Consider the following 11,162-nt stretch of genomic DNA (forward strand, 5'->3'; position numbering starts at 1 on the left):
CATTATAGTAATAACATAATCTTAAATATATTTTAGTCTGAACTAAACTTACGACGCTTTGTATATATATAAAATTATACCGGATGTTATTATTACTCGATAATACCTAAAAAGTACTGTTCTAAGCACGTACTGTGTAGTACATTGTAAGTGTATTACAGGCGAGTGTTGAATAATGGTAGTCTCGTATACTATACTTTCAATACGTTTTAAACTAGGACAATGTTGGTCAATGCGGAATTCAACACGTAAACTAATTTTTGATTTCAATCCGTGTGATAGTCAAGTTGACTCCCGGAACTTATTGGTCGTAGCGGTGATGGAGTGTAGCAAATCTACTTTGCACTCAGTGGGATGTTAATGATATATGTATGTAAGATACTATCTATAATCCGCTTTGACTGTTAAAATGCAATTTTCCCTTTCTCTCGCCTTTCAAACTGACTATACCGACTTCTAAATGTATTATAATACTATTCATTTCATCGACGGTTTATCGTTTTCTTTATAAGAAAGAGTATGGGTACTACCCATATCTCTATCCTACTCTTTTCCTTTTGGGTATAATTCCCTTGAACTTCGGAGAAACTTCTCGTTAATTCGTTTCGTTCTCCAGCTATTGCGTGGTAATACGTCATGCCCGTTGTTGCTGGAACAGTTGGGACTTTATGTCCCTGATAATTATGTGCGTGGTAGACATCATCATTTAATGGTTGTACCTCCTGCTCGCACAGTTCTTTTTCGAATGGCTCCTATACCGAGAGCTATTCGACTTCTCAATGAAATCGTTGCTGCCGTCCCTGAATGTGATATTTTCCACCTTGGTGAGCGTAGATTATCGGATATTATTTTAACATATTTATCTGGTAACCTGCGCTCATAATTATTTTCTTAATTTGAATGTGACGTACGAGTGGAATCTTGATCTACTCTCTTCCATTTAGGCCTCGCTATGATTTTATTTTTATTTATATATTGTTTTATTTTATGTTACTTTTTCTTTTTATTTCTCCTTATGTACATTTGTATGTACTATATTCCTTTTTTTAATATGAAACTTAGAATGTGATTTTTAGATTTCATTTTTGATTTTTACACTTTTTTACATTTATTCTTTTTCTTATGTATTATTTTTCTTTTTTCTGTTTTTTTTTATTTTTATTTTTATTTCTCATTTTATCATGTTTTTCTGCTTTTTATTTTTTATTTTTCTGTTTTTCTTAATCAAATGTAGGACATTGTGGCGCATTAGGTTCTTCCTGTAAAGCCACAATGGTCCAAAACTACTATAAATAAATAAATAAATTTTAGAATTTACAATGGCATTTGAAATAATATTTCTAAAAGATATCAATTTGGCCGAAAACACACTGAGTGGTATGAGACGTCACGTATCCTTGGCTTCCCGCTGTGACCGTAAATAGTGGATATTCCACAAAACGATTAGACTGGCTTATCTAACATTTATTTATTAATATGTCAAAGGATGCGTACAGATCTTCGTCACCACATGTTTTTTTCATTAAAAAAATCGTTTTTGAACAATTGACTGTTTTGTATACATATGTAAATACATACATTTTGTCACGGTATTATTTTTTCTGTAGACGTTGTGTCTTGACGTTTTTTTTCCGTAGACGTTTTGTTATGGAACCTTCATGAACATACTAAGTTTTTCATACTCCAACTGTAGGCTTTAGTTTAGACGCTAAAAGTCAAAAACAAAAAAAAACTTTAAATAGATTCCCACCAGGTGTCGCATGAAACTTTAGCTGTCAAAATTGTTGAGCTGTCAGAACGCCAATTACATATTTGAAATGGGAAATCCCGTCTCAGACGCATTACAACGTTGCTATGGTTCCCATTTTCGCTAGTTCGCATAAATAGAAGATATAGAATAGAGAAAGGAGCAAACAATTGAACATATACTTATATTTAATTGTTTGTGCATGCATAAACTAGTTCGTTTGTCAATTTGTTCTTTTGTGTACAATATCACTGGCCAGATTGGTTCGTGTATAAACAAACTAGTATGTTCATGAAAGAACAAAATGTACACTTGAACTGTAAAATACATATGTATACATCATGTTTATATATATAAGTATGGAATGCTATCTAAAAAGAAAATCATATGAATTAATCTAAACGTATTTTATTGCACCAACAATAAATCAAATTTGTGGGAAATTCCATAAAGATTTTTAACGATTTATTAAAAAGCATAGCACAATGCAATAGTTCATGAATGAACGCACCTGTGATTTTCCAAGTAAAGAGTTTTCACGCTTGTCACAGCAACGCATTGGATTCATGTCTTTGTTACATTTTCTATACTGTGGAAAACTTGTTGCTATCCATACAAATCAGTCGAAAGTTTCTTAACAATACATACTTTTTATAAGTCGTAGTTCTCATATCCGTCAATGAAATCATTTATTTATCCATGACAGCTTAACGATAACATGTTTCCTTATAAAGGGCAAGGATAATAAGACGATAAAAATGATATAAAAAATCTCCAAAAATAATCACATGCCTCTCAAAATGAAGCTGTAGTACACGATTTTGAGTGGGCATATTTGGTATTACAGATATTGAGAGTTTTCCACTTGACCGGTTAAATATTACATACAAAGACAAGACTCAAAGAAGCAACAAGCGTCTCTTGGTAGGTTTCGGTACACCACGTTCGAACAAGAGTGTGTCGGCAACACCATCTACTAAATTGTCAATAAAAAACACATAAAACGTGACGATCCAGATCCAGTTACGAACGGCAAGGTTTTTGAAAGTCTCCGTAGTGCAGTGTATTGCAGGAATCGTACGTTGCATAAGTGTATCGCGTGTTAATTACGCGATTTCGATAACTATTGCCGAAAAAATGCACACATAATACATACGATATTCGCAAATTAGTAATAAGAACGTGATTTTTGTATTACTATTATTATTATCATTTCGCAAATTGTGTTAAAATTCCGGCCCATAATTTGAATCGTTTGGCAACTAACACAAATGCCAATCAGATCGATACAATTGTTCGGCCAAAATACATATCACACCGCATATGTACGTTCTCGTTATGTAAAATTTTATTTATTATAGTGAAGTAATAATATTAGCATTGATTATTTATTATATGAATTATTTTTACGGCTTTATTAAAAAAAGACAACTAATTACGTCTATAACTTTCGCAACTTTTACTTATTTCAATTTAGTTAGGATTTTTTCTTCGCCTTTCAAAACTATTTCTTCAAAAGCGCATGTCTTGATGTGTATATGATGGTATCCTTATCATTTTGATGCCTGTCTAATTGTATTAAAATGAGTCATTGTGGAGCCAAACAATTGGATTTTGATATTGCATTGTATTGACGGTCCATGTTGTTTTTGAAAACCATTTCATAGACATTATAATATGATATATGTATATTTACAGATCAGTGGCGTGCCTGTTTAAAAAAATCAGTGAAATATTCCCTGTTTTTTCATAACTCTTTTATGTTTCACTTACGATTATTATAGCATAGCAGGATACAAAGGGACTCGGTATGACGTCACCTAGTCCTTGTATTCTCTTCTCGCACACATAAGTAAGTCTGTGCGATGAAAACAGGGATTTTCACATATATTATTATATATGTGCCGTAAAACTTAGAGCCAAGTTGTATTAAAACATTCGCATGATAAAATGTTGAATTTATCATATACGGAAAGTGCGTTAGAGTAGAGAACGGAAATATTGTTATCTTCGCATTGTTGTGACTGTCTTTTTCTCACAATTTTACTTCGACAGACGTAACCTTAATTGAATGGAACTTTTTTCCGCATACTCTGATATGCGATTCTCATACTTTCGAGAGTCAGAACTCATGGTAGCTTATGCGAAATGTATTTACTTACGCGTCTGTCTCGGATGCGAGAAAACATGCTCATTGTTTTCCCGACAACAATGATATTTTCAAAATTTCTTTCACGAATGCGGTGAAGGTCATTCAATTGTACGGAAGAAAATGTCTGAAATTGTACGTATGTACGTACGAAAAAAAAAATCAAAACTTTGTCAAAGTAAACAATGTATCGAGGTGGTTACGCAAAATATGTTTGTGAGTTAAAATCGACCGGTTTTCCGCATAGTGCTGTCGATTGATTATTCGGTATTTTAAAAGTTAAGTCTCTCCGATATGTTTGCGAATTCCAGTTTTGATAAGTATTAAAATATAATCGCTACGTATTCGACAGGATTAGAATGTCGAAGTGAAAGCAGTATATTTACTTGAGCAAAATGTGTCTTTCTCATTTATATAGTTATTGTGGAGTTTGTAATTAAAAAATAAAAAAAACTGCATCGAGATTTCATTTCTGACACATATTTTACAATTCTGAATATACTTTCATTTAATTGATGCGGTTTAAGCCAAAATTCTGTGAAAACGAAGATGAAAGTTATGCGAGATAGTCATTAGAAAAGCTTTTATGAATTCATAATTTACGATATTCGTTGATCAAATTATTTTATTTTTATGTCTGAAATTTATTCTTCATTTGGTTGTTTTTTATAGGAATAAATTTATTTTTCAATTTTTTTGCTTTGGAAACATCGACGAGTGATCATTCAAACCCAAAATAAAAGTACATATAATATCATTTTTAATGAAACAGCATCATTTACGAACACGTCGTAACTATCTTTTGAATACGTCCATTATTATTAATGTATTTTACGAACAATGTGGATTTAATCATAGTTTTTATATGAAAAATACACAATAGAAAAATACATGACGTGCTTTTAAAAACATGCATACATATACGTATGGTTCAAAGCAACCTTCATTCACAAACAAAAAATAGTACTTATTGTGACATCATATGTGAACTAATATTGTATAACATTTTAATTAAATAGCATATATGTATGATATATGTTTGTGTTCTTAACCGAGTTAAAGAATTATTTTTTCATTTTTTAATGTTCTTTCTTTAATAAATTTTAATGAAACTTGTTTCTTTTTAAAAATAGAACAAGCATTAATGAAGGGTTTTTACTTGTGTATGCATAATGGGGTTATATATACGATATTTATTTTGTAGTAAACTGAAAGTCACATGTAAGTAATAAATAAATGGCAGTGTGCACGATAACTATTTCGTGATCAAATAGTAAATTGTTTTACACTGCAATTACTTCCATAACAAATAGCATTCATTAGTTAGACGTTGCCCTCGAGGTTGTATTAAATTTTTCGACAATTTAACAACAAAAACATTCCTTTTTATAGGAAAAATTGAGCGAAAAAGTACTTTCACCGAAAACTTAATACACAAACGCACGTAATGATTATTGTTTCGCTAGTAAAAATAAGACCGCTTTCAACAAAATACAAAAATCTGAATTTTTCGCAGTACATTTTTGATTTTGTTATAAAACAATGCAAGGAACGACCCATTTGGTCAATGTTACACTGTTGTAATGATCACCTCCGTTCATAGTTTCACGGGCTTGTTTCGAAAGTTCGTTTCTCATAGTCGAGGTCATTCTTTTCAATGTTTTGTGTTTAAAAATGAAAATATAGCAATCAAATAATCTTTGTTTATATTTCAGCCGTTTCGTGCGTGAGTTCAATAACGATATCGTCCAATGGAAACAGTCCCGAGCGCAAAATGCTATCGATAGACAAGAAGAGTATAGAATTTGGTGGATTTGTACCAATCAATCCGATCAACTATCAGAAGAGAACATCAATCCCGCAACAATCGGTCAAGAGGAATTATTTAAATTCTACTCAGTTGCCCGTCAATGAAAGGTATCGGCGACTCATCCCTTACATGACGTTTTATTTGGCGAACGACTTCAGCTCACCTCAGAACGATGCTTTCATATCAAAAGTGCAATTGCAGAAGGTGGCTGTAGTGCCCCAGCCTCAAAATGGAAAATCTACTATTCAATACAATGAAATACCTCGCTATCAAGGAAACAGATTGTCCCAGTTCAATATCGCTTCAGCTTATCCTAACAAAATTATACAAGATTACTTACCTAATGAGAATAATAATTTTGCATTGAACCAAAGTCCACTCAGATCGGAAGCAAAATATGCTCCCATCCAATCAATTATGAGAGCACCTCCTAAGCAAACTAACATCTTCGATTTCCAAAGACCGATTCCAGTCCCGGTCAAAGCGTCTGCTGACATTTTCAATACAGGAGACCTTTCACATTTAAATTACTATTCAAATCCACTCAAAGAATCTCAACAGCAGTATAAATTAATACCTTACGAACAAACGCCTCCAGTGCACGTTCCCGATTTCGATTCAAACGATGATTATTACATACCTCTGACAGGAGACAATAAAAAATCTGTTGCGATACCAGTAGCTGTAGCTCCAGAATATTACAAGCAAACTAATGCTGAAAAGTATGATAGTTTGTACAAATTTTCAGTTTCGCCACAAGTAGAAGTTGTTTCGAATGGTGTCCAATCTCAAAGCGAAGACGAAGAAAATAATCTATTAAAAAAATACGCTTTAAAGAAGCCATCAGAAATTGTAATTCCCACCACAGAGACTGGTTTCAAACCAATATTTCCAACCTCAATATTGACAACTTCCGGTCCTAAGTATACTTACATCACCCCAGAGCCTTATCATCTCCCACAGTCATCATATTTAAGCAGTCCTGAAGCCTTCACTACTAGGAAACCGACTTTGTATTACAAGACGCGCCCTACTAAAATTCCAACTAGTACACAAACGACCGAAGGAAATTCTTCACCTTATATAAATTACGGGCCATCATCTGGCGATCAATTCGAACAGAATAACCTCGCCAAGATTCTGAAGAGTCTTCAAAAGTCAAACTCATTGCCACAGACTATCACCGCAGAAAATATCGGCTCGTCGATAAAAGCCCTGGTTCAGATATTAAACTCGTTGAAAGAGAGACAAAGGTATGTAGATTCTTCTACGATTAGGCCTATCTTGAGTACGCCAGTACCATTCCAGACCACAGTTAAACAGTTGACTAATGGTCATTCCAACACAGCGATGCCTAGAATCAGATTACCTCCTGTCAAACCCATCAGTATTTCTAAAGCGTCTGTTACGCCACAGCCTGTTCACGAGTATCCACCCCAAGACTTAGAAGTTGGTATGTATAGATTTTTCTACTATGATTATCATAATTGGTATATTATACGTTGCACATTTGTAAATTCAAATGAAGTTTCTTAAATATATAAATGGAATCAATTAATTTAAAGAAAACGTGGTTGAACAACCTGGACACGGTGATGAAAGTTCTCAATCATTCCCGGCCAATAATGACGAAGTAGGTGGAACACCGGGGCATCCAGGAATCGATTATCCAACGCTTTCGGTAATTCCTACTACAAGTTTTGATTGTAAGACACAAAGGTACAAAGGATTCTTTGGAGACCCTGAAACCAAATGCCAGGTGAGTGTATTTCAAAAACACGTGATCCAATATTTTGATATAAGATGATTAAATTATTATTATATTATCAACAGGTTTGGCACTATTGCGATTTGAATGGAGGACAAGCATCTTTCTTATGTCCAAATGGAACCATATTCAGTCAAGTCGCTCTCACGTGTGACTGGTGGTTCAATGTTAAGTGTTCAACGACTACTCAGTTGTATGTCTTAAATGAAAGACTTTACAAATACATATTGCCATATTCTCCTAAGTTCCCAGAAGACTATAGTGGACCCCTTGTAGACAAGTAAGCTGGATGTTTAAAATTTTCTATTTTTTCTGTGCATGTATGTACATACATACTTCTAATATGTAAACATGTATATTATCTCAGGTATTTAGCAATCAAATACAAAGAAATGGAAGAGAAAATGAAGAAGAAAAAGAAAGTTTTGAAACCAGAAACTATATTGGAGACAGAAAAGGCCGATGTTATTGAAATCAAAACTTCAGGTATGAGCGGGGCTTTATCACCGTATGGAAACTGATTGAAAGTATTTTAAAATGTAATACTCAAACATATGTAAGTGAATATTCGTTGTAATGTATGAAGACGGTGCAACTGTTGTTATTTTTATGTATTTATTGTAGTAAGCGTTCGAAATGCTTAAAATATAATACTAAAACATGCATGTTATTATTATCAAATAAGTGCGACATTTCCTCCCAGTGGTGTATTACTAAATATAAGTAAATATTATTTAATGGTTGAGATGTTAAGACTTATAGTCATAAAGTTGTAATTTATGTTATTTGATGGAGGTTTTTTTTTTTATTAATATAATGCTTATTTTTCTATCTCAGATCTCACATTTTTGTTGTTTTGTTGAAATATTTTAAATTTTTATGCTTTTTTATATTACAAAGACCAAAACTGAACCAAACATATCGAAAGTAAAATAATAAATTGGTTCAATGCAGTCCTTGTTTTAAATCTATATCACATGTGCAATAATTATTATATACTCGAACATAAGTAATTTATATTTAATTTATTATTTTAAATATTTCATTTAACAGCTAAAAAAGTATCCTGAAGTGTATTCCAAATTCAAAATAGTTGTCTATAATAAAAAAATTATAAATTACCAAATTGCTAAATTTATAATTTACAAATTGCGTATCGGACTACAAAACTTACATTTTTTACTTTTCTATCCAACTTTCACCTGCCTGAGCAATGTGAGAGTAATTCGGCTATTGCATATTTACACTTATATATAATCCTCGATTATTATTTATGAACAAGCTTACTTTATCTTCGAGAACTCAAATTTGTAAATAATTTAATATGAATATGTATGTATATGTAATATTGAATGATTTGTATTATATAATCATCAGCCAATTTTATACAATTGTTAATTTAGATAATGTATGTAGTTCATTAAATTAAATAATGTAATTAAAATGTGTGCCAATTTAAATTTCTGCATTGTTGTTTAAATTGAAAAAATAAAATGTTCATATGTCTTAAATTCTAGTCACCTCGATTGCATATTTATTACATGTTAACACAAAAAAATAATGAAAACAAAATTAAAATAAATCAATTGTATGATTTTAATTGAATATTGAAAATAAGGCATACAGACGCTAAATAAAAATGAGTATTTTTTGAAAAATAATACATAAATTGTGTAATCATAGCTTTATTTTATACAAAAATATACATTTATTGACATACAGGTTTTAAGTATAATATTACATATTAATGACATAGCAATGCAAAAGCTCTATCTTTGGATGCAAATTTCAGGAAATACATATGATGATATATTGTACATACATGTATGTATGTGCTAAAAACTTTTTTTTTAATCATCTTGAATACGTGTATTTTGAAAATAGCATCCAAAAAAATTGCAACGAAAATATGCACGTATTGTACATATGTACATATGTACACAGCAAATATGTGTGTACTTCAAATGGCAATACAGCGAAGTTGTGAAAATGTTCTTTGTTGCAGAAAACGATGCAGAAATATTTCAATGTAAAGCTTTTTATAAATCAATTTTTAAATGTATGTATGTATAATAAATTATTTAATATTGATGTTGATGAGAATTATTTAGCAGCACAATGACAACAATTTAAGCACCAGAATATATTAAATACGATCATAAATTGTTTTAAAAACATGATTCATTACACCTAAGATTCAATTGGACACCAAGATAATGAATTAAAATATTTTTTTTAAGATATTGTTTTACACTGAGTCAACATTTATATATGTATAATAGAGATCACAATTATCACTCCCTTTAATAATAAATATATTTACAAATTACGGAGGGTTTCTATTTAATGGGATTTAATCCTCAATATTTAATTAGATTGTATTATATTTTCATAATCATATAACAATCACAATTCATTTTTAATGATATTCTGCTTGAAAATAATTATTAAATATTCATATTACACCAACACACCAATAAAATACTTGATAAAAATTGGTAAGACAATAAATAGATTTATTATATAAAAAGCATGTTATTCAATATTCATTAAAGACATTGAAAATCGTAAGTAAGTATATAAAACGGATTAAAGAAGGCTAAGAAAACCTTTTGAAATATAATAACAATAATATTTCATATTGTAATGAATGTATTTATTGTGAATAAGTTATGTTATATTAAAAAGCTATATATGTATGTACATAAAAAGGTACATTTAATTTCATGATAACAGAATATGCTCATTGTAAAACAAATAAATAATATTATATTTGAATACAACACACAGACACTTATTATTTTAATAAATTGAAAGTTTTAAAAGGTTTTACACAAAGACAAAGTTTATTTGATAATGGACAACTCTCTGTACCATAAAAATGCCATAGTAATTGACTAAGTGGAATTCAACATTCATATTTACATTTATGTAAGTAATTTACAATATCAATAGAATATATGTTTAATTAATGTTATAATTTAATTCTGAAAAACACTGAAATAGATTTATTTATGCTTAATCCCAAAAACCATTATTGGTGACATCAACTGAAAGCTGGGGCATAGTAAATTTCATTGATTAAATATTTACAAATGTACCAAAGTCAAAAATGCTTATATTATAATTTTAATTTATGAAATCGGACGAACAGAATTATTTTAAATTTACTTATTTGTAAAAATATTTACAAAAAATGTCTAAAAGTTATTTAAACATAAATAAATATTACGTCTTAAATTGTGGAACGTTTTGAAATGTTGCATAAATAAAAGTTACAATTTGACATTTGGGGTAGAGTATGGTCGTAGTACTTTAACTTTAGGCCAAACAGTGTCAAATGGTTAAACGTCAAACGTCATGTCGCCTTGCTTGTTCCAGTTCTATTTGATCGTTTCATTTAAGTATCTAAGATGGATATCAATGTTTAAACTATCACAATCTCGTATCATCCAATTCTGTGTTCTAATTGTTGGATGAGCCGCGTAATTTGCTACGTAAATAGCAACATGGGGCTGCTTCCTTTATACTCAAATGCTTCGAATACATCCGTTGAAAGATGTAAACAAGCAATTCTATTTAAATTATTATTTTACCCTTAACCGGAGTGTCGCTTACGTTCGGGTGAAACATCTGCGTGAAAATGTCTGAATTATAAAAATTATTTTTGTAAATAAAATATCTCCAG

General features: G+C 30.7%; 1 protein-coding gene across 1 annotated transcript; it reads left to right on the forward strand.

The window, feature by feature from the left end:
* Positions 1-5,617: 5,617 nt before the first annotated feature.
* Positions 5,618-7,995, forward strand: LOC143912600 (uncharacterized). The gene is made up of 4 exons (XM_077431891.1): positions 5,618-7,159; positions 7,272-7,465; positions 7,540-7,754; positions 7,842-7,995. The coding sequence occupies exons 1-4, from the start codon at positions 5,671-5,673 to the stop codon at positions 7,993-7,995; spliced, it is 2,052 nt and encodes a 683-aa protein (XP_077288017.1). The 5' UTR covers positions 5,618-5,670.
* The last annotated feature ends 3,167 nt before the right edge of the window (positions 7,996-11,162 follow it).

Source organism: Arctopsyche grandis, chromosome 6 (assembly GCF_051622035.1).
Source record: "Arctopsyche grandis isolate Sample6627 chromosome 6, ASM5162203v2, whole genome shotgun sequence".
In the NCBI taxonomy this organism is placed as follows: domain Eukaryota; kingdom Metazoa; phylum Arthropoda; class Insecta; order Trichoptera; family Hydropsychidae; genus Arctopsyche; species Arctopsyche grandis.